Source organism: Alosa alosa, chromosome 19 (genome assembly GCF_017589495.1).
Source record: "Alosa alosa isolate M-15738 ecotype Scorff River chromosome 19, AALO_Geno_1.1, whole genome shotgun sequence".
Lineage (NCBI taxonomy): Eukaryota > Metazoa > Chordata > Actinopteri > Clupeiformes > Clupeidae > Alosa > Alosa alosa.
In genome coordinates, this window is record NC_063207.1 from 4,229,339 (window position 1) to 4,253,229 (window position 23,891).

A 23,891-nucleotide genomic window follows, 5' to 3' on the forward strand; every position below is an offset into this window, starting at 1 on the left:
CACGGCAGATCAATACCTTGGCGAAGGGCTCGAGGTTGGAAGCAGTCCATTTTTATCAGGAGGGAGAGCTCACACTGTCAGATAAGAGCCTTTATCTATCTGCTGCTAAGGGATGAATCCCAGATTCACCCCAGCACATGTGACCATGTGTGTGTGTGTGTGTGTGTGTGTAATGTGTGTGTGTTGTGTAATGTAATAATCGTTTGTCGCGTGTGTGTGTGTGTGTGTGTGTTGTGTTTGTGCGCGCGTGTGTGTGTGTGTGTGTGTGTGTGTGTGTGGTGGGGGGTGAAACATCAGAGGATCCACAGACTAACTGCTAACTGACCCAAACTGCCACCTGCATATGAAGTTTATCCGTGTGAAACTTCTGGCTTACGTTAGCAAAACAAACCGCTTTGAGCTTATGTATGAGGTGCTCTTCACTGGGTGCCTCCCTGGGACTGTGTGTGCTCTTGAAAAACTACCAGGATCAAAGGACTGTAAATAAATTGACCATCCAGCCTCTCTGATGTCCTGCAAACAAAGTCCTGAAGCTACGTTTCACCCAACACAGAATGCGTTCAAAGTTCAGAACCAACTTCAAATTTTAAGTTTCACTTTCTTTCAATACCCTTAAACCTGCACATCATAAGGAGCTTTTCACTGGTGCATCTGTGCCTATACAACTTAAAAGACTTTATGTCTATCAACTTGTCTCACAGCATTTTTAAGACTTATGTGTGTGTGTGTGTGTGTGTGTGTGTGCTCGAATGGGTGTGATTGCATGAATAGGTGTATGTAATTTTGCTTCACCTTTCAAACCCCCCCCAGTCATAGCCACATAAAGTATGACACCACTGCAGTAGTCTTTAAAGTAGGTCTCGTGGCATGCGTGAGTTGATTTAAAATAAACAAATAAACACAGGAGGCGCCCCACCCCCCACACAAGCAAGGAGGACAGAGAGACGGCATACCAAGGTATTGATAAGAATGTATCCTAGCAACAAGACACACTGTTTGACTAGAGGGCCTGCCAGCCTCTCACTTCAGAAAACCAACTGCATCTGCCAAGGCCTACACTCTCGCACACACACACACATACATACGCACACACACACACGCACACACACACACACGCACACACACAGAGAAAAACCCTGAAAAACCGAGTTAACTTGCAGTCCAATGATGTCATATGCATATGTAAACAATGAGGCAAAAAGCTTTTTCCATACTTTTCCATATACTAAGCATTTCCACTGCCATTCAAACCCCTAATTTAAGAGAGAGTGCAATCAAAAGCACATTTGTCTCTGTTCCAACCCCAGCAGACCACTGCCAATGTCATGAATAGAAGAATGAAGGATGAAGAGAGTGGGGGAGAGAGAGAGAGAGAGAGAGAGAGAGAGAGAGAGGCTGTGATTTGTTCAAGTCCTTCATAATCACTTGCACTGTACATTAGGCGAAGATGCATATATTGTATACATTTTATAAAAACATATGCAGCTCTCATTCTCCAAGGGCCTGGGAACAGAGATCCTCTGAGACACGATTTCCAAGTCATACAGCACAGGACGAATAGCCCCACTATGATGCTAATAATGCTAAAGGCTAATTGCTTTGCCACTGAACGGAGGCGTAAAAAGCCCTTTAAAATCAGGCAGTGGAGAGAGAAAGAGCCAGTAACGTCTTAAGAGCCTCTTCTGTTTTCTGCCTCTTTTGAGGCCATTTGATGCAGTCCGATGGCGCGCAGTGCTTCAGTCCAAATGCGTTCAGTGCTTCAGTCCAATGCAAATTAAACTGAGCGAGACCCTCAACAGTGCCACCACCAGACCCTGGCCAGGCTGCAGTTACATTGTGTTTGGAATCGCAGAAGAAAGGGTCTGGATCGGCAGGGCCCTTAATCTCCAGGATTAATAAACACACACACACACACACACACAGAAATACACACTCACACATAGTGACATGGAACAGGTTGAGAAACATGTGGAGCGAGTCACGTTTGGGGAACCGTGCGTCAACAACAACAACAGCCTGATGAAAACAATTCAGATCCACGTCTCATTTGAGCTGCCCCTGTTCAAGAGGATCACAGAGTGAGCGTGTGTGCGTGCGTGTGTGTGTGTGTGTTTGTGTGTATCTGTGTGTGTGTGTGTGTGTGTGTGTGTGTGTGTGTGTGTGTGCGTGTGTGTGCGTGTGTTTTGTCCAGCACAGCTCCGTGGGGGGAGATTCCTCTGTTTCTAGGACACACACAATGTCAACTGAAACTGTGTCTCTCAGCTCAGGACATCCACAGCCATGGGGAGAAAACACACACCTCTCTGCGTCAACAGACCTCGCACAAGGATTTAGTTTAGATGACATCAGGTGGAGTGAGCGAGAGGCACAAATGGAGTGGCCTACACACTCAATGTGATGTGATAATGTCTCAATAGAAGTGTGCTGAAGTCAACCAAGCAGCAGTATTTCTACAACAATCCATTCGGACAAAGAGCACCTTTATGCACCTGAGTCTACTAAAAGCCTCTTGACCCGAGCGTCCGATACTCCTTCCCTTCTGGCTATTTACTCTCCCTTTCTTCTCTCTTTCTATCTCCCTCTTCTCTCCCTCTCTTCCTCTCCCTCTCCCCCTTCTCTCCCTCCCTCCCCCTCTCTTCCTCCTCTCTTCTCCCTCTTCCTCCCTCTTTCTTCCTCCCTCCCTCTCTTCTCCTCCTCTCTTCTCTCCCCCTCTCTCCTCTCTCTCTCTTCTCTCCCCTTTCTCTCCCTCTTTCTCTCCCTCTTTATATATATATATATTTATATATATATCTCTTTCCCTACACTCTCTTTATATATACTCTTCTGGGAATCACTGAATGAAGAGGTTTCTGGATGAAAGAGGTTTCTGATGAACACCCCTGAGTCAGGAAGGAATGGTTAAGAGGATGCTGAGACGGGTCCATGTCGGCTTGACTGGACCCCCCAAGTGTATCCGGAGATGAGTTTTACTGTGAAGGAATCTGACTGACTCATCTTGTCTATGTGTCTGCTGCTCAGAGGAGAGAGATAATTATTATTATTATTATTATTATTATTATTATTACTATTATTATTATTGTTATTATCTTTTTCCTGCTGTCAGGAAGTTTTCACGGGCGAATCTTTCACCAGCCAAATTCCTGCCAATAGTCCCACAGCAGGTGGGAGATTCCAGGCCTTAATCAGCCTAGTGAAAACGGCCAGTGGGTGTCAATCATTCCGTCTATAGTATAGTGGTTCTCAAACTTTTCTCAGCGAGTACCACCTCAGAAAACAATTGGCTGTCCAAGTACAACCATCATGACCCACATTAAAATACAGTAGTTTAGGCAAATTTAACTACATATTTTACATTGTACAAACTGTTTTGTGTCTGTTTTTTTTTCAACTTTAACTTCAGTGATCACGAGGTTAAGGATTTTTTATTATGTACCGTATATTTTGATATAACTTGAGGTGATTATTTTATGAAAATAACTTTATAAGAAAATATCTCAGAGATTCCCGGGGTGTCGCTAGAGAGTCCGCATACCACCAGGGTGAGACCAGACCACAGTTTAAGAACCACTGGAACCACATTTTAGCCATATAGTTTCAGGCATACATATAATGTCACCATTTGCATCCTTATTCAGCAGACCCTGATGAGGTCTAAGAACCGTAGACTCAGTTTACATTTGTTTTCACAGTAAAATACTGTAGTCTTGTTCTAAAACAAGTGTGAACTTGTGTTAACAACTTAACAACTTGCTGAGGTGGTTAGAAACCGCATGTGACCACATATCTTTTGTACTGTAATGCACTCTGATGCATCCCAGACAATGGGGTTCTAATGAATGTGCCGTTAGCAGTAACGGAATCCAAACACAAGCAACTTATTGGCTCACCACTTGGAATCAGATCACCCACAAAACAACATTCTAAAAACAAATGTAATGTGGCCCTCACAAGGTTATGAAGGGTTAGGTACTGCGGGTGGCTGGACAGAGCCAGATACACATCATCTAAATGGCAGTATGGCATTCAAAGTAGATGTCACTTCTGTCCCTATCAAATGTTACTAAAGTCCCTGAGGCCTTAGTGAATGTGTGAAGATAACAGGGCATCATAAATATGAGAGAATAAGATGTCTCAGGTTATCAAGGTACCATGGCTTATCATGGTGACGCAAAGGTGCAAAGGTTCGCCTCTCTGTGAAAAGAGTATGAGGACAAACCACATGACATCACAGAGGTCAGTTGGCTAAAACGACTTATCATAGGTGGTGTTTGTGTGTGTGTGTGGGGGGGGGGGGGGTATGTGCGTCATAGATAGATAGATAGATAGATAGATAGATAGATAGATAGAAGGGAATGAGACATGAGAGGGTGTGGTAAGAGGGAGAGAGGAAGACAGAGACGTGAAGGAGAAGGAGAAGAGGGATAGTTCACTACAGACAGACAGACAAACAGGCAGACAGACATGCACACACACACAGGCAAACAGACAGGCAGGCAGACAGGCGGGCAGGCAGACATGCACACACAGACAGGCAGACAGGCAGGCAGGCATGCACACACAGACAGGCAGGCAGACAGACAGGCAGGCAGACAGACATGCACACACAGACAGACAGGCAGGCAGGCAGGCAGGCAGACATGCACACACAGACAGACAAACAGACAGACAGGCAGGCATGCACAGACAGGCAGGCAGGCAGACAGACAGGCAGGCAGACAGGCTGACACGCACACACACACAGACAGGCAAACAGCTTTGATGAGGGCACTCCCTCACCCCTCTCCCCTCTCCCAAACCTGCCCGCACGATGGGACGCCATGCTCCCATTCAGGACACTGTCTTCAAGGGCTCTTCACCCCTTTGTCTGCAAAACAATGCTGGCGGACAGATGGTGCTGGCCAAACTCAGAGCTCCCCCCACCACACACACACGCACACATACACACACACACACACACACACACACACACACACACACATACAGCACCATCGTCCAAGACACAGACACCCCCCCACCACACAGCGCTATCTCCCAAGCCCTTTCAGCCCAACCCCAACCAGTCTGTGTCTGGCAGAACTACAGCTCTGGTAATATTTGATGAGAAAAGCCTGCCAAAGATGTTTTCACACATTAGACTGTTCTCTAACCCTGACAGCCAAATTGCCAGGCGAGGGGGGCGCTGTTGAGTTACGAGGGAGGGAGCGGAGAAAGCTCAAAGCATACCTCTCCTCTCACAAACACTGCTGAAGAACACCATCGGTCAACTTTCTAGCAATGTCTTTACAATTAGATATGAAACACGGAGCTTTGCTAATGTGAAGGGAATGTATTCAAACATTGGACGCATGATTGCAGCTACAGTACACATTCTGCTGGCTTGTTTACAATGCTAGTAAACCTACCATAAAGTTTAAGTGCGTAAAGCGCAAATAAACCTGCACAAAGAAGGCACTTACAGTAAAGGGAGTATTATCCCTATGTAAATTTGCTAGGTAAACATGTGACACGTGACATGCGACACATTTCATAACATGACCTTTTTTTTTTTTTTTTAAAGCTTGGTGTTATGTAACTAAGATGATGACTCGAGCAAAACTGAATAGAGGTTCTGCACACAATGTATCCCATAGACTTTGGGCTGACAAGGTTTGACATTGGTGAATGCATCTGACATCAGGGATGTGAAAAGGCAGACATGTCTAAAAGCAGACTCAGCTGCCGTAGTTATTTTGGGGAGCACCTGTCCCTTTGAGGCAGCAATAATGAGAGCTTTCACCTCAGCGTTGGGCAAAAACATCTCGTTCCTGTGTGAGTGAGTGAGCAGGGAGCTGCTGTGTTGATGCTAGTTAGAGATTAGTGTTAATGTGAGCGGTTGGTTGGATGGCAGCAGATGGGGGGGTGGGCTGGGGGGGTCTAAGAGGGCAAAAGGAGGTGGGGGGGCTTTTGATGTACTGATACTGTAAAACTTGCGAGTGTGTGAGTGTGTGAGTGAGTGTGTGAGTGTGTGAGTGAGTGAGTGTGTGAGTGAGTGTGTGAGCAAGCCGTCCCCCCTACCCCCCCTCACTCAGTCACTAGGAGAGAAGGAGGGTTGACATGCTCAGACTGACGGCAAATTCAATCTTCCAGCGGAGCAGCCTTCACATGGTGTGCCTTCTCTGTTGCTTGGACTTTGGCTTCAGTGCGCCTCCTGCCTCGCTGGCCTTTACATAAGAGCGCTGTGCTAACAGCGTCTCTAGCTGCTGGAGGGCAGGCCGTGTCGCACAACATTGTGGTCGATGACTGTAGACCTGTCTGTGTGAGGGAGCAATCGAAGCAACTGAAAACAACCTTAGGCATGCCCAAATACACCCGCCATGTCTGATGCCCAAATACACCCACCATGTCTGATGCCCAAATACACCCGCCATGTCTGATGCCCAAATACACCCGCCGCCATGTCTGATGCCCAAATACACCCGCCGCCATGTCTGATGCCCAAATACACCCGCCATGTCTGATGCCCAAATACACCCGCCGCCATGTCTGATGCCCAAATACACCCGCCGCCATGTCTGATGCCCAAATACACCCGCCATGTCTGATGCAAATCTCATGCTCTCTTTATCTGCTATTTTTTAATTAATTTACTCTTCTGCATTTATCCATCTATTTCCTCTCTTTATCTATCTATCTATCTATCTATCTATCTATCTATGTATCTATTCCCTATCTATCTATCTATCTATTCCCTATCTATCTATCTATCTATTCCCTATCTATCTATCTATCTATCTATCTGTCTGTCTATCTATCTATCTATCTATCTATCTATCTATCCCCTATCTATCTATCTATTCCCTGCAGTTAACGGTCCTGATGCCAGGGGACTCTGCATCACCTCAAACTCCTTCATGTCAGAGTGGAGGGTTTGCCCTGTGAGCAAGTCAAGAGCCAAGAACTGCCCTTCACATCCTCCCTGCTGAATCCCTTCCCCTCAGATGAGCCCAGAGACGTGACAAGACGGAGAGACAAAGAGAGGGAGGGAGGGAGGGGGGGATAGAGATGGGAAAGATAAAAAGAGATATAAGAGAAAGAGGGACCTATAAAATATAAAGACAGAGGGAGATTATGGTGAAAGGGTAATGGAGAACCACTGGCCTGAAAAGTGCTCTTTATGTCATAACATACTGTAATGGTCTGTGTGTTCTCTAATGCACTGGCAATCTCATTTGAACTTGAACATGAGTTCAACACACACACACACACACACACACACACACACACATGCACACACACACACGCACACACGCACAATGCAATTAAGACTGAGGTGACGTGCAATCTGAGTCGAGTCTAAGTAATTAGTGTAAATGCTGCCAATGACCAGATGTCCAGTTCAACAGGCTGGTCATTGGCAGCATTACCAAGTGGGGGTGCAAGTGTATGCCCAGTATCTCTATACTGCTCACTCAATTCAATTTAGTTAAAAATGATATTCCGTTCATACTGCCATTAAAGGGAAACTCAAAGTTGCTGCATCCAACAGCTAGAGTAACCCTGAGGAGCTGTATCTGATCAACGAGGAGGACAGCTCTGCGGTCAGCTGGCCTGGGGTGGCATCTGAACAGAACAACACTCCAGGCCACTTCACGTCACATGACGTAACCACACAAGCACGCTCCCTCTCTGGCTGAGCGTTCTCGAGGCGCTCAAGGAAACGCAAGATCCTCAGATCCTCCCCTCAAAGCAGCGAGCGGGAGTCTGGCCTGTGTGTGGTGTCATTAATGCAATAAACACAGCCCTTCCTCATCCTGCAGAAGAATGAAACCTTCTCATGGCATTGGCGCAAAAGGAACTCGCTTCGCGTAAACAAAGCATGGAGGAGAATGGAGACAGAGAAAGGAAACCCTCCAGCAACAAATAAACAACATGTCAGAAAAAGGGGGAATTTGCATTGGAGGCGCTGGGACACAACCTATTCATACACCTTGTCTTTAAGCTTCCTTCAAGGGTTGTAATTATTTCCAACTTATTTGGATGAATGGCATTACAGTTTACAATTACCACTCGAGTAGGATGTATACATACAGCACACAGAACTTATTCATCACAACTGTTTTGTTTTTTAGAAACGCTATCAAATAGCAAAGATGAGTCCAAGAGCTCGACATTTCCTTTCAGCTCTCTTCTCGAGCAAGTTCTCGATGTCCCCAGGGGAACTCTTGGGACCACGGGGGTTTAACGAGGACCAACCAATTACTGGACCATTAGCTGCCCAGTCTCCCATGAATCAGCCTCTGAGGAGGCGCAAGGTTTCCAGGACCATAGCAGCTTTATGGGGTCATCCAATGCAGCCGGGGTTGATAAATAAATAAATAAAAAGAACACACTTAGCAAAAAAAATGGCCAATAAGTCCTTCAACATATGCCACTGACAGTATGTGTTACTGGATCATAGGTGGATCATTAAAGAACTGCTTCAGCACATTTTTGTTTTGCTTTCTCTACACATCCAGTGATGTCAGTTGAGTGGGTGATGATGGAGGTTGTGGTAAGCCAGTACAGACTACTTCAGCATCTTCTGGTAAACCAGTAAGATCTTAAAATCTCTCTCTGACACTGAAAAATGAAATCTTTTTTTTTTTTTTTGATGCAGTTTTGTGTTACCATGAGAAAAGGCATGACTAAACATGCTGTGTCAGAGAGAGCTTTAAGTCCTGTGGCTGTGTCTTTGGTCTGGCTCCGTGTGCTCATTCCGGGACATAAATTTCCAATTCACCAGCATCATCTCATCTCATTAAACTAACAATTACCCCGTCAATCCAGATTTATGGCTGCAGAGGTCCATGATGAGATTCACAGGCAGACATGTGAGAGAGCGCTACAAACACACTTCAAACACTTAGCAAATATCTTTGCAGTGTTTACATCACAAGCCATTAGACAAGCTGTTAGACTCCAATGTTAGACTCCATTACCTGAGACCTTTAGGTTAATGTGTGTGGATTGGCCCCGGTATAAAATCTGTCTTTATGGCCATCTTACAAACAGCTTTACGGCAGACTTCGCTCATTGTGAGCACTAACCCCTTTGTTGAGTGCATGGCTCGTAAACTGGGATGAACGGCTAATCTTAGCTCAACATGAGCACCTTTTAGATGTGATGAAGGGTTTCACAGGCTGTAATGGGGAGTCACTCTAACCGTGGGAAGCGACAGGAATGTTATCTGGGTGCGTAACAGGACCCTGCCTCGACCCCTGGTCAACACCATTACGGAACGACCCCCACAGTGCCCCGACAGGAACGCTGCAGCTTTTCAGACACAAAACAGAACCCCCTTTTTTTTATTAGAAATGTCACTCCTGAGATGTCGGCTCACCTTCCACAGCACAAAGCAGACAGCCAGGCCAGCACGGTAGCAGAGATCAACTGGCTATGATACATTTTCACCCAACAAAAACATCAATGATGCCTTTCTCTTTCCCACAATAATGTGAGCTTACCTCCCTGAAGAGAGGGCTGCCCACAATGTAACCTTTCTAACCTTTCCCTCACCTAATAAGCTACCCTCTGGATCAACAAGACTGAAATGAATCAATGGACCTTTTCTCTTTCACAAGCTAAGTTTTCTCCCCTAAGACTGTGGGTTTTGCTTTTCAAAATAACCTCTACTACAATCGCTACCTCAGACAATCCCTGTCCCTTTTGTAAAAACAACTGTTGTTCACTAATGTTAACATTTTGTAAAACATTGCTGTTACTGTTATACTAAAAGTAGCTCCTATTTGAGCAACCAGCTCTTTCATATCCAAAACACTAACACGTCAAGAGTTTCAAGTATCCCTGCATTCCAAAGACGGAGTTAGATATTATAGTAGAGCTATGAAAGCTCTTCACAAGCTTGGTATTCTCCCCTATAAGACTGTGTGGTCTTTGCTTTCCAAAATAGCCACCAGTACAATCGCCACCTCCAACACTCCCTGTCCCTGTCTAAACACAACTGCTGTTCACCAATGTCCACTTTTGGTCAGTTTCAAATATCCATACATTCCTTGATGCTGTGGGGCCTTTTCTACAAGTTATGCTGTTGTGGTAATGTGTCATACTGTTCTGTGCTGTGTTGTGGTCAAGTAGTCTGGAGTGGACATACAATGGGAGGTCCCTGGGCCAGCTGGACGAGGCATTGATGTTTTGGTCCTATATGACAACAGATGGGGCCAGATGGTGTGACTGTCTCTCGACTAAACTATGCTAGTTTTGGATTTCCCCTTTATACCCGTGGATTGGTGTAGATATCTATCGATCATGCAGGCAACAATTAACAATTACAAACAGACATTCAACTCTCAACACATGTGTCTGAGAATGAGCGAGGTTTCAGTTGTGTTGTCTAATTAGCCTCATCATCTTTGGCCATGCAAACACTAAACTGAGGGGTCAGCTTATCGCTGTTGGGGAGACTGCTAAAGGGACACAAAGCCGCCCTAATCTTCCTCATCGACTGGAAGAGGGATTTGGGGGTCTCTCCCCCTAATCAAAAACACAAAGTGCAAGACAACGCAAAAGTAAGATTAGATTATCACAATTCCATCAAAAACACAGACAATTTATCTCATTACTGCGTATTAAAGGGCTAATTAGTGATTCGAATTCACAAGCATGTCTGATGCATTTACTGTAAGTCACAATGACTGACCAATGATATGCTCCAGTCTGTCAAGTTTAGGAAGAAATGTAGATATATAGTATTTCCATTAGGAGATACATATATATAGTATTTCCATTAGGAGTAATAACACTGTTGTTTGACTTATTTGTGGCAGCCCACCACAATAACAACATTGACCACCACACAATGATTTTCCAGGTTAAATTAAACTAAATTGTGCTTAAATCTGGTTAGCATCATAACCACGCTGCGCGAATTTGTTAAACTGTTGCATTTAGGTTAATTCTGCAAACCTACCACCACAAATATGATTTAATTCTGTGGGAAACACTGGTATTCTATTCTTATGTTACAATAATTCTGTTTAGCTACACATAATAAATCAACTTTCGTATTTGATGAAACATGTTTACTTTTATGTTTGCTTAACAGCTTGCTTGCTATGCTACGATCCTTAGAAATGTGATACTCTTCACAATGGGAACTGAAGTCCAAACAACATTGCTTTACTACATCTAAATCATAAAGAAAGAACATGTTGTTCTATCAACTGGAGTGCTTCCTTTCAAGTCCTCTTCCTTGGGTTCCCTTTCCCCTGTCTTCACTGAGTTGGTTTGGGACAATCAGCATAAATCCAATTATGGGCCCAGTCAGATCTGTCAACAACAGGCAGTTTGCATCCTGGGCAGCAAGTGACCTCACAGAGCTCTGCATGAGGGAATCAGTAATGCTATCACCACATCACCCGCCTCCTCCTCCTCCAACAGCACTTTCCTTCTGGACTGGCTTCTGACCTCAAGGACAGGTTCAAACACACCAGTAGTTGCCAAACTTTACAAATCTCTAAAGCCATCTTACCAATATAAGGCTCTTTGGAAGAAACACTCACTATGTGCTGCGTGGACTCTATGTGGACAAACAAAGCAACAAGTTGTGCATGAACCTGTTTTCAATTATATCACACTTCTCCACTCATTCCCCCACAGGTTCCCTGATCTGTCCTCACAATCAATTTGTCATCTCAAATAAACATGGTCTTTGGAAAGAAAACATACAACGTGTGTACTTACTGCATGTGTACTGTTAAGAAGACCATTTCCTCGTAAGCATGTCCTGGCTAACAAGAAGAGAGTTTTCAGAGAGAGTAAGAAAATGTGCTGGGATGTCAAGAAAGTGAGGCAGTCAGACACAGACTTTGTTTAGGGGAACTGTTTGACACACCGATGAAATACTGAGTTTCACAGAAATGTTTGAGAGGAACAAGTTGAAGAGCTGCACAGAAAAGAAAAAGAGGGCAAAACTACTGAGAGAAAAGAAAAGTGAAGGATGAAAACTAAAGATGAAGAACATAACACCTGACATCCAAAAGTCATTCTACACAAACACCCAGCACAGCTTGGCAAGCCTTCACACAATCGCCACTCTCCAATAAACGTCAGGAAGGCGACAGAGTCAAGATGCTCTCTGTGTTTCAGATCAAATCTGTGACTCCTCCACATTTAACAAGCAAACAATAAAATGAAAGTCCTCACATCACAAACTGAATGCAGAACACAAAACGCATGCATGGAATGCAGTATCAAAGTTCTAAATCCATGTGGAGCACTGCCTTTCCTCCAAATTCTGTCTGACTGCCTTTAACTGAAGTGTGGAGGCATCATCCTGTTGAGTTCTACAGCAATTATATTAATGTGACTGAAATTAAGATAACAAAACACAGCACATTCTCCAGGATATTTTTGTTTTGTTTTTTTTTGCTTCTTTTTTTCATTGTGACACACCTATATAATAACCCGGAAAACTGTGTTCTACATGATGGACGGGGTCATTTCTTGTATACGGTGGCCACTAAATAACAAACCTCCCCCGTCATGGGGCCGGCACCTCCACGGGGGAGTAGCCATCAGTCATCGACTGCCCAGGAAGCCCAGGCTGGTGCGACTCGCCCGAATTAATCCCCTGAATTTATGACCAGAATAATCTAAAAAAGTGGGAGCAGGCCTGGCAGACACTAGGACTGTTGGCAGGCAATAAATTAGAGTGAGTCCTTTACAGTGCAGGGGGAGAAAGTCCTCTGAACTTGCGATAGTGAGGCTTCCGTTCTGTGAGTCAAGACTGAGAGAAAGGTGTGGTATAGTGCGCTCAAGGTCCAATCTACACAATCGCTCTCTAAGATCCTTCCAGTACGCCTATTGTTACATTCCCTGTTAAAAGTGGAAGATTTTCCAATCTCAATTAAGTTTGTGAAAAACAAAATGAGCTGCAGTTTCACTACAAGCTAATCATTCTTCTGGCAGCCTAACACCTAACAATAACAAAGATATGCATTAGTGGAAAAGTTATATTTGCATGAAATCTGTCTAATTCTGAGGTCATTTGAAACCAGCCATGTTTACTTGCATGTCTTGGCCTTTGGCGCATTATCCCAAAAGCTCAGGGTGGCCAGTGTGGTCTGTATGGAGCAATAGATCTTAAATGGTGATTAATCCTCATTAGGTCTACTTTCCTGGGCTAAGGTTTGAGGTAATTAGAGATGGCCCATCTGTGCTGGCCGTCTAAAACAGTGGGAGCTGTCTACACTAGTCACAGGCAAACAACGGCTTGTGCACAAAATGTAGCCTACAGTATGTCTTGGTCTGAGCCTACGTGTGAGGGCCTGGATTCCTTTCATCTGAGACTCATCCTGCGCAAACATCTCAATCACATCCAGGCTAAGAGCAACACACCCAAGTTCCCATCAGGTCAGCATCAGAACTGGGACAGATTCAATATAGAATCCGGTGCAACCTGGGTCCACTCAGAGCCATTGTAGAATCTGATACCATCTGGGTCTACTCTAGAATCTGATACTATCTGGGTCCACTCTAGAATCTGATGCTATCTGGGTCCACTCTGATGCTATTTGGGTCCATTCTGGAATCTGCTATCTGGGTTGCCATCCACTGTGACTTTCACCCAGAGTCCTGAAAGATGCTAGAAGTTTTGTAATGAGGCTTGTAAAATGCATGTGGCAATACCTGCCTAAAGAAATAATCCCTTTTCTGACAAAACTTTATTATCATCATCTTTATTATCATTGCCAGCCTAAAATCTTTATCTGTACCTGGGAAACGTGCCATTGTCTAAAAAAGCTAAATGTGCCCTTTATGGGTTTTCATTAGTGGACTCAATTGGGCAAACCCAGACACATTTACTTCTGAAATGGACCCTTTTTCATATAGCAGCTTAAATTCTAGACAGGAAGGCTTGTGAGCCTTTTGTAATCATACATTCACACTCATAACCATAGATAGGTGGCCAAAGCTTGATACACTCCTCCAACATGCATCCACGTCTTGACACTGCGTACTTACCATTCAGTCCGTTGGGGATGCTTCTGTGGAGATGGGTGTTGGAAATGTCATCCATGGACCTCCCCATGTTTGCGATTTTCGTGTCGGTAGGCTTGTGAAGGCCTATGTGACTATGATGATGATCCGGACTCCCGGCACTGCCCGTGCTGGAGGTACTGCTACCGTCCCCTACGTCGCGCACAGTGCTAGATCCCCCGTTTAGATTACTCAAACTAGTTTGGCTGTCTATAGAACTTCTGGACCCGGCACCGTTCCTTTCCTCATCCAGCATCAATATAATTTCCTTGAGTTCCCCATTTTCCCTCATCACCGTCTCTTGGTTTGCCTCCAGCTCTTTCAGCTTGTGCTGATACGCACCAACCTCTTTCCACACAACGCTGGCGGTATAGCGGCCGAACCGCTGCCATTCCCGCGACAATTTCTTGCCCTTTTGCCTGTCATCGTCCAAGAAACAGCACAACTCTCTGAGCTCGTTATTATCGTCCTGAAGCTTCTGGTTGACTTCTTTCAAACTCCGAATCTCGTGGAGATGAACCTGCAACCTCCGGTTCACGTCCTTCATCATATTCCCATGTTCCACCATTAAATTAATCTTCTCTCCATCTACCTTTCTCAGTCTTTTTATTAATTCTTCTTTGCTCCATTTCATAAGCTCTTCATCCGGTATTTTACTAAAATCATCCCTCGGTCCGTCTACACCATTTTTTGCCATACTCCCACCCGGCGTTTCGCGTTCCGAAGGTGGCAAATGAGAATGTAAATCTGACTATTTTAATTCTACTTCCAGGATAATGCAACACCCAAAATAGCGTGCATCATAGGCGAAACAGGTCCAATAACACGCACACAAATCCGAAACATTAAGGATTTAACCAACAGGCTAATGCCTGGATCTCTGAGTTGAAATAACTAGAGGCGATGCAGCTGAAGCGATGTTATAGCTAAATCGATGTTAATGTATCCAGTCTGATCCAAAATATAATCTCATTACGATAATTTCTTCACAAAATAGTCTTCTTCAGCCGTTGTTGTAAAGAGCAGCCTTGTAGCCTACCTGTTTCATCCGACCCCACTACGCGACCTGATGAATGATGAGAAAAGCACCACTGTGTTCCGCTGATCTCCAGTCAGCCAGGGTTACGCGTTGTGATGTCAGTGCAGTTGTTCAGGGCAGAGAGCAGACACTTTCATAAAGTTCCCTCCCACGGCTCTCCGCTGCTCACTCTAATAACAAAACTCACTTCAATACCGATTCAAATCTTCATAAAACCGAAATATTTTTGTGAACTCAAATGACATTTTCTAAAAGCTTTCGGGTAGCCTATAGACTGGCGATAGTAACAACTTCGGTGAATCGGGAGATTTGCTGACGTTGTTCTCAAGTGAAATACAAACAGGTAGACAAGGTAGATGGTTTAATCGCTCCAGACAGAGGAACCCTAGGTCTCTTAAAGGAGCCTTATTGCCTTGTTGTGTGTAGGCTGAGTGTGGATAGGGCTTGCTGACAGTTCACTATGCGTTGTTGACGTTTTACTGTTTATTGAGACAGTTATTGATCTTCAAATCTTAAATATATTTGGTGGTACCGATGATGCTACTACCAGAAAGCAAGAATTGCTTTACCGTTTTAATAGATCATGTGAGGACAATCCGCCCAATGTCTAGCAAGACACTCAGGGTGCACGAACTTTAGAGGAGATAGGGTTAGGTATGCCATATTTTTGCACAGCAATAGGGACAGGACGCCACCTTGTGGACAGCATATGTCATCGCCACTTCTTGGGCTGGGCTTGGTTGCTTCCCAGTAGATGAAGTTTTATTCCAAGTAAAACGTTAACGTACCGTGACGCACACTGGTGCATTCAAGTTCTATAAACTGTAACAGATCGTGAGCATGCATTCACATAGAAGCCCAATTGTATACATGTTGGTACTTTAAATTGACATTATGAGACAGCCGTTCTAAGTTCTGTCCAACTCGTGTTCTGCCATGCGCCCTGTCTTTGTTCCCCGCTATTTTCTAATCCCGCTGCTATATTGGCCATATTGAGGCATCTGACATTTCTTTAACTCCATTCTGTTATTGAATTAAAGTTGGCAGTTGTGGCCTTGGGCCGGCTACATCCTGTCAAAATCGGGAAGGGACAGCTGTGTGGGTGCAGATGAGTTAAGACTGAGATTTGACACAGCTGGTCTGTGGGAAGTTGCCGTTTGGAATCAGCGCAAGACGCAAGAAGTGTACCGCAGATCTAACATGGACGAAAAGAGGGTGGTCTGAGAATGACAAAGTGATGATACAAGAGCTACTTTGTAGCAATGTCTGGCGTCGCAGCTTAACAAACAAGACGGGTTTGTAGTGGGGAAAGGTTACAGGCTGACCAAAGTGCAGAGCTCGTTCATAAGATACTCAGACAACCGCTCGCCACGGGTATCTTTTTTTTTATAGTCCGTTCGCTTGCATAACTTCTGTTAAATGTACACGACGTTATTCACTGGCTAGGCAACAAAGCATAATGTGGTACTTTTGCGATATCTTTGGTCGATTTTGGCATTCGCATTTAATTTTATTGAATTTAGTTGGGTTTTTCATAGCACCTGTAACCTCACATCCACAATGCTTGGACTTCAAGCCCCCTTTCCGACCTGAAGATGAGCTCCAGTTTTGCGTAATGTATAAGTATTTTGGTTGTTGTGATTATGCAAAGGACCAGGAGCTGATGGCGAAATATTACAAGATCATGGACAATTTTGACTATTTTGGATATGCCAATTGCGCAGCGTACGTTCAGGGCTTGCTATGCCAGGTAAGTGAAGGGTCATAACATCCGATTCACGGTTGTGAAACGCTAACTTGGTGTTGACAGCTCATCGTCAGCTTTATTTTAAGAATGTGTTAATGGACTGCTAGTTTTGGTAACGCATTAGTTTATCACGTTAGCCATTAATACATAGGCCTAAATAATATGTGTATGTACTAGTGCCTTATAAGGTCTGTGTTAAGCGTCATAACACATTTATCATGTCTTTATGCAACAATTTCTTAAAATGTCTTAAAATAGAAACGTTATAGCCTTCTAATACAATGTCTTAATATGTTACTACTATCCCACTACAAGTCACATATTCAGGCAGTGTATTTGGAGTCTATAAACCCTCTATTTGAATCCATACTATATTCCAACTAGTTGCTTATTAAGGATTTACCAATAATAAATGCCCTATTGATTAAGAATAAGACATTGTTCAATAAAGACCTAAGAAAGGGGCAATGGTGCTTAACACAGACCTTGTTGAGCATTAGTATACACATATTATATATTATTAGTTATGTATCAATTAACATGTGTTCCCTAAACAAAAGGGTTAGTTTCTTCCATTCCATAGTTTCTTTAATGTCATTCTTTAACACAACTACATTAAGTTATGATTTATTGACATAAAAAAACATAGTAGTAATAATAATAATAATAATAATAATAATAATAATAATAGTATTTACCCATAATTGTTGATGTTCTGGTTGATGATGGTGGTGTTTTTGTTGTATAAATAGTACACATAATAACATGATGAAAACGTAGACACGTATATGTGCCCAAACGTGTTCAATATTTTGCTTCAGGCTGCCCAAGCTGCTATCCTGCCCTAGTCCTACTGTATGTGTTTTTATTAAGGAATGCTCACCGTATGCAGCGCACCTGTTTGATGCCGAGGACTCCAGCACACCTCTCAGGACCATCCCGGGGCTGTGCCCCGACTACTGCTCCGCTTTCCTGGACAGGTGTGAGTCCACCCTACCCCTAATCTCCGACGACCCGCGGGTCACCGAGCTGAAGCACGACAAAACCCAGCTGTGTCAGTACCTACAGCTGGACGACCCCGACTACTGCTATCCCCACCTGCTGAGCAACGAGCACCTGACCAAAAACCTGGGCCGCGTGGCCGAAGACCCCGAGGGCTGCCTGCAGCTGTGCCTGGAGGAAGTGGCCAACGGTCTGCGCAACCCACTGGCCATGGTGCACGCCAACGACGGCACGCACCGGCTCTTCGTGGCCGAGCAGGTCGGCGTGGTCTGGGTGTACCTGCCTAACCGCTCCAGACTGGAGAAGCCCTTCCTGAACATCTCAGAGGCCGTGCTCACCTCCCACTGGGAGGGGGACGAGCGGGGCTTCCTGGGGCTCACCCTTCACCCAGACTTCAAGTACAACGGCAAGCTGTATGTGTACTACTCCATCGAAATAGGCTTCGATGAGAGGATACGCATCAGCGAGTTCCACATCTCTGCTGCCGACATGAATGTAGTCGACCACACGTCAGAGAGGTTGGCATCATTTATCTGCTTCAGTTTATCTGTCTCAGGAGCTTGGGAAATATTCACTCACAATCCTACAGATTTGGACATATACAAGTTACATATGCTGCTGAACATTGTCCTCAATGGTTGTGGATTTTGATAAAGTAATGCTATTGTACCTATTTTATTGTGTAAACAACTATTATAAACAATTCTGTAACAAGTATTATTTTACTTATGTAACCTACAGTACTATCTAAACTTATAAGTGATTTTTCTTATACGTCAGGCTTAACGTTTTTTGTCATACCTGACAGTATAAGAAAAATCACTTATAAGTTTAGATAGTACTGTAGGTTAAATGAACTTGTTCGGAAAGCTTCCTTCACATTCACAAGTTCTTTATTGGTTTCCTGTAGGGTTATATTAGAGGTGGATGAGCCAGCGTCTAACCACAATGGTGGCCAGATCCTGTTTGCTGACGATGGGTATCTGTACATCTTCACTGGCGATGGGGGGATGGCGGGAGATCCCTTTGGGCTGTTTGGTAACTCTCAAAACAAGTAAGAGAGGAAGCCTCATGTAACCTTCCTTACAAAACGTTGGAAAGCCACAGTGCCTCTTTGAAGTGCTTTGGTCCTGTTTGCAATCACCGTCAGCTTCTTTTATGTGCTTTGAAGATAGGATCTGTTGTTGTGTACTCCTAAGGAGCACACACAATGATAAAATAGCTTCCCTCTTCTACAAATAGCTTTGAATAGAAAGCACTTGCAAAATAAATGAAGGAGAACGTGGCAATGCAAACAGTAGTGTGGAGTTAGATAAAATAACCTCCTCTTGTGTTTACTGTACATACTACTATAAGTGTGCCATTTCATTGCATTGCAGGTCTGCTCTCTTGGGCAAGGTTCTTCGCATCGATGTTAATGATAATGACAAGGGACCGCTGTACAGGATCCCCCCAGACAACCCCTTTGTTCACGAGCGCGGGGCCCGGCCGGAGGTCTTCGCCTACGGGGCACGGAACATGTGGAGGTGCTCCGTGGACAGGGGCGACCCCGTCACCAGGGAGGGGAAGGGCAGGATCTTCTGCGGGGACGTGGGGCAGAACAAGTACGAGGAGATCGACATCGTGGAGAAGGGCAGGAACTACGGGTGGCGGGCGAAGGAAGGCTTCTCGTGTTACGACAAGAAGCTCTGTGCCAACAGCTCCTTAGGTGGGCATCCGCCGGCGCCCACACACTCGCTGGCCCCCACACACTCGCTGGCGCCCACACACTTCCTGCGATTAAGGACATTGAATGCAAGACTGTTCCTTACACGTTCCCCCCAACAGTGCTATAAAATTACCTCTACTCTTTTTTGTAAATAATGGAAATTAAAATGCTCCAATTGTATCTAAAGTCACAAATGAGAGCTTTCCTTTAGCCCTCATTCCTGAATGTAAACCATGGAAGCGCTTTCTATTCCAAGTTCAGCACATGTTCAGTAACTTTGCCTTTTTGTCTCCAGATGATGTCTTGCCTATTTATGCCTACCCGCATAAAATGGGTAAATCAGTGACCGGTGGATATGTCTACAGAGGTTGCGAGTACCCCAACCTCAATGGCATGTACATCTTCGGAGACTTCATGAGTGGGTGAGGACTTGCCCTTCCTCTGTTGTCATATTTAAGTGTAAATTTAGACTGATTTCATCACCCATGGAACTAACTCTGTCCGATGACATAATGACTAGACTAGACAGCACCACCAGTTACGCTTTAACCATAACAGTAGCCATGGTAACACAAAAGACAGACATGACGTAGACAAACACAACGCCTTTTTAGTTTAATGAATCACCAGATTCCCGGACAGCCACATGTGAGCTGCGTCTCTCTCTTCTCTCCTTAGGCGCCTGATGAGTTTACGAGAGAACCAGCACACGCGCCAATGGGACTATAAAGAGATCTGTATGGGGATGGGTCTGACCTGTGCCTTCCCAGGTCTGACCAATAACTACCACCCCTACATCATCTCCTTCGCTGAGGACGAGGCGGGTAGGTCGTCTGGACAGGGCTCATAGCTCTCGGCTACTGCACTGGAATTCAGGCGTCGGATGTGCTGTTAAAGATTTGAAAATAGATAGTTGTGTATAAAGGCTTTGAAAATGTCTGATAACTTCTGACACTGAAATGATCCCTACTTAATGCCCTGCTTGGTTGTGTAATCTATCTCAACCCTTATAAGTCGGTGACCAACTCCATTCTGATGGGCTCTCAGGTGTCCCAACATTTCTGGACAACAGGTCATCTTTTTAACATTAGTCAAGTCAAGTCGGCTTTTATTGTCAATTTCTTTACATGCACTGGTCATACAAAGAATTGAAATTTTGTTTCTTACTTTCCCATGCAGACATAGACATGCTTTAAATACAGACATAGACATACTATAGACATAGCCATAGACAATAAACATTAAATTAAATTAAATTACATAGGCATGCAGTCTTTCTCAATTCTCATATGTGTCATTTTGAACAAATTTGACCTTTCAGACATGCCTGTGACATATCCACAGGCATGTCAGACAGACCAGGCAACAGTCCATTCCAGATATTGATGTCACCTAGTTTCCCCTTCAGGTTGAACCAGAGCAGGAGGCAGGGTCATGCCCCAGTTGTCTGCTTTCTAGGCCTGTTCGCCAGCACTGGAATATATTCATAAGTAGTGTAGATACCTGTTCTGATTAGTCCTAAGATGTTAATTTAAGTTCCATGAAGCATTATGAATGTACTAATGCAGTATTGTACAAATGTACTAATTCATTTATCAGTGTTCATACGCTTGTGAACTTTAGGGGAACTTTATTTCTTGTCTACGGAGATCCCAAGTGCCACCTCTCCCTCTGGTGTTGTGTACAAAGTGGTGGACCCTTCAAGGTAAGGATTTCAGCACTTTGTGTCTACCGTGTATTTATAGATTTCTTGACACAGACGCTATGTACTGTCTGCCAGGTCTGTTCATCCAAATACACCAAGTGACTTTGAATCCCTGGAAAACGGCTGAAAACATATGCCTTCTCGAATATCAAACTGGCAATCCGCAAACTGTGTATTTGCGTAACGGCGCTAATAAATCATTAGGTTTTCTTAATCATTTTTCCTCTTTCATTGTGCTGTTCAAAGATCAGTTTTCCCTGAAACATGGCTTTCATTAAAAAGGAGGCCTGTGTTGGCAGTTTCATACATAGCTGTCATCTAAATCTCCTTCGAAATGACGTAGACCCAGACTCAGCTAGTTTTCTGGCCAAGACCTAACCTCGCATTGCTGAGAGATGTTATTTGTTACTAGCTGCCTTTTGAAGAATGCCTCATAGTAGAGAGTCTATGTGTTTTAATAGTCTTAAATGATGGTTTAAAAATTTAAAACTACTATCAAGAGCTCTGTTTTGTTAACCAGAGAGTAATCTTCTTACAGACGCGCACCTCCAAGAGCCTGCCATTACGACCCACTACCAGTCAAAGTCAAGGGCAAAACCATAAAATTCCAGCCAAAGGAAAGTAAGTGTCCATACTGCATCTTGTTTCCCAGCTTTAGCCCATTGCATCTCACAATGCTGTCTCTGCCTTAGCGTTATATGCACTGCTATTCTACAGTATATTATTTATACTATATTGTATACAGTATTTCTTTAGCGTATGTTATGCCAAACATGATTTATAATTATATTGTGCTGATTTTGAATATCTTTCCTGCAGCATTAATCGGCGTTGAATTACCAAACTCGCGCCAAGAGATTCCAGACTCCAATGACTGGTTGGAGGAACTTATGCGAATTCTGGACGAGCCTGGGCTGCAGACCACCCTTAAGCCGACCACTACCACCAGGGCTCCCAGGACTACCAAGTCCCGCAAGGGCCGGCGCAGGAAACAGGGCCGACACCGGTCCGACGCAGCACACCAGAATGGAGCCGTGCGATTGGCCGGAGACGAAATGGGACGCGCCGACCGGGGCAGAGTAGAGATCTTCGCCAAAGGCGAGTGGGGGACGGTGTGCGACGACCTGTGGAACACAAAGAACGCCGAGGTGGTGTGTCGGCAGCTGGGCTACCGGCACGCCCTCAAGGCTTCCAAAGCGGCGGAGTTCGGCGAGGGCAGCCACCTGAGGATCCTCCTGGACGACGTCCAGTGTCAGGGAACAGAGGCTTCGCTGCTGGACTGCCAACATGCAGGCGTGGGCAACAGCAACTGTGCACACTATGAGGACGCAGGGGTCATATGCGGGAACTCCTTCGACAACGGACACTGAAAGCCTCCGCACATAGGCGCCGACATGAGTGCGGTGTGCTCCACGCTCGACGTTCAATTACATTAGATTCCAGTGTTTCCAACACAACCCCGCACGCCATCGCCAAACCCTATCGCCGCCGCCATGTAGATTTAGCTCTGTTTTTGCATTCCATTGTTCCATTGTTGAACATTTCCATTGTTGCCACTGATGTGACAGAAGGTGTCGGTCCACTCAAGTCGGCCCCTATAATCAGAGTGCAAAAATGATAATATGACCACAGCACACGGGGATGTGATCCACTGGTCTTAGCGAAACAGAAAAATCTACCGCAATGATTTGCCCAGGAATATTCGAGCTTTGCACTACCTCCTCTGTCACAAACAAGCAAATACACAAACAAGTGCAGATGTTTTGCTCTAGTAATTTTACCAGGCTTTATTCAATAACCTTAATTGACCTGATGTAATTGACATCATGTTAATACTACCTTTATAGTCAGTTAAAAATAAATGTTTAACAAAAACTGAGTCAACTCTCTCTTAATACACCTTATCGCTATCAGTAGATACAGCTCTACAATAAATTTGTGAACAAATGACACTTCCGTAACGGGCTATTTCATCCTATAAAGTTGAATAGGCACAGTTTCCTCTTAAGTTAAAGTTAACAGCAATTAAACATCGACAACACAGTCCATCATGTAGCCTGGGAGAACCCAGAAGAACCTGTTAGCGTTGTTTGCACAGACGTCACGTTCTGGCCGGTAACCATGGTAACCCAACACGCGCGGCCATATTGGCGATACTCAGTGAATGAAGTAGGCCTACAATGGAGTATTATGCACTTTGGATATCTTACGTGATTGCAGCCGTGTCTAAACAACAGAAAAGCTAATCAAAATGTGTCTAAGATGCAAAGGCATATATGGCAGGACTTGGACCACAAGAAAGGGCACGATATTTCGAGAAATTACGGTTTATTGGCAGCGCAGATCCATATGAGTTGGGTGAGGGAGACAAAGTACCAAGTTTAACCACAAGCGCCCCCCTTCCTCTGATAACTTCTGGCATTATTCTCCTTTCTCCCTGGTTTTTTAATAACTTTTGGAAGTCGATACCTACACCAGATGTTTTTTCTCAGTCTGACCTATTGGTACAACCTAAAACACGGCAATAATTAACCATTTTCCTTGATTATGTTAGGGATTTACTTCAGTGCCTAGTGCTTTCTAATGAGGCGAGTATCTCCAATATGGCGACGTCCAGATCTGATGACACGCCGTGCAAACCCCTAATTGAGATGCGGTCTAGTCTGGTGTCAAC

The 23,891-nt window shown here is 44.5% G+C and overlaps 2 protein-coding genes across 2 annotated transcripts in view; one reads left to right on the forward strand and one right to left on the reverse strand.

Moving 5' to 3' along the window:
• The window catches only part of ccdc85ca (coiled-coil domain containing 85C, a), a 50,804-nt gene extending 35,361 nt beyond the window's left edge, over positions 1-15,443 (reverse strand). Inside the window, exon 1 of the mRNA XM_048270791.1 lies at positions 14,002-15,443. Coding sequence (XP_048126748.1) covers positions 14,002-14,713 — 712 coding nt within the window. The 5' untranslated portion in view covers positions 14,714-15,443. The remainder of the gene's footprint in view (positions 1-14,001) is intronic.
• A 542-nt stretch (positions 15,444-15,985) lies between these two features.
• hhipl1 (HHIP-like 1) lies at positions 15,986-23,096 on the forward strand. The gene is made up of 9 exons (XM_048270788.1): positions 15,986-16,805; positions 17,676-18,322; positions 18,715-18,858; positions 19,184-19,512; positions 19,808-19,934; positions 20,191-20,336; positions 21,136-21,217; positions 21,756-21,838; positions 22,037-23,096. The coding sequence occupies exons 1-9, from the start codon at positions 16,515-16,517 to the stop codon at positions 22,585-22,587; spliced, it is 2,400 nt and encodes a 799-aa protein (XP_048126745.1). The 5' UTR covers positions 15,986-16,514; the 3' UTR covers positions 22,588-23,096.
• Positions 23,097-23,891: the final 795 nt, after the last annotated feature.

Excerpts from the sequence above, each read along its gene's own strand:
- hhipl1 (XM_048270788.1), top strand. The coding sequence starts at position 16,515 with ATGTGGTACTTTTGCGATATCTTTGGTCGATTTTGGCATTCGCATTTA. Across the intron at positions 19,935-20,190 it reads TTCGGAGACTTCATGAGTGG|GCGCCTGATGAGTTTACGAG; the intron begins GTGAGGACTTGC and ends TTCTCTCCTTAG. Across the intron at positions 20,337-21,135 it reads CTTCGCTGAGGACGAGGCGG|GGGAACTTTATTTCTTGTCT; the intron begins GTAGGTCGTCTG and ends TGTGAACTTTAG.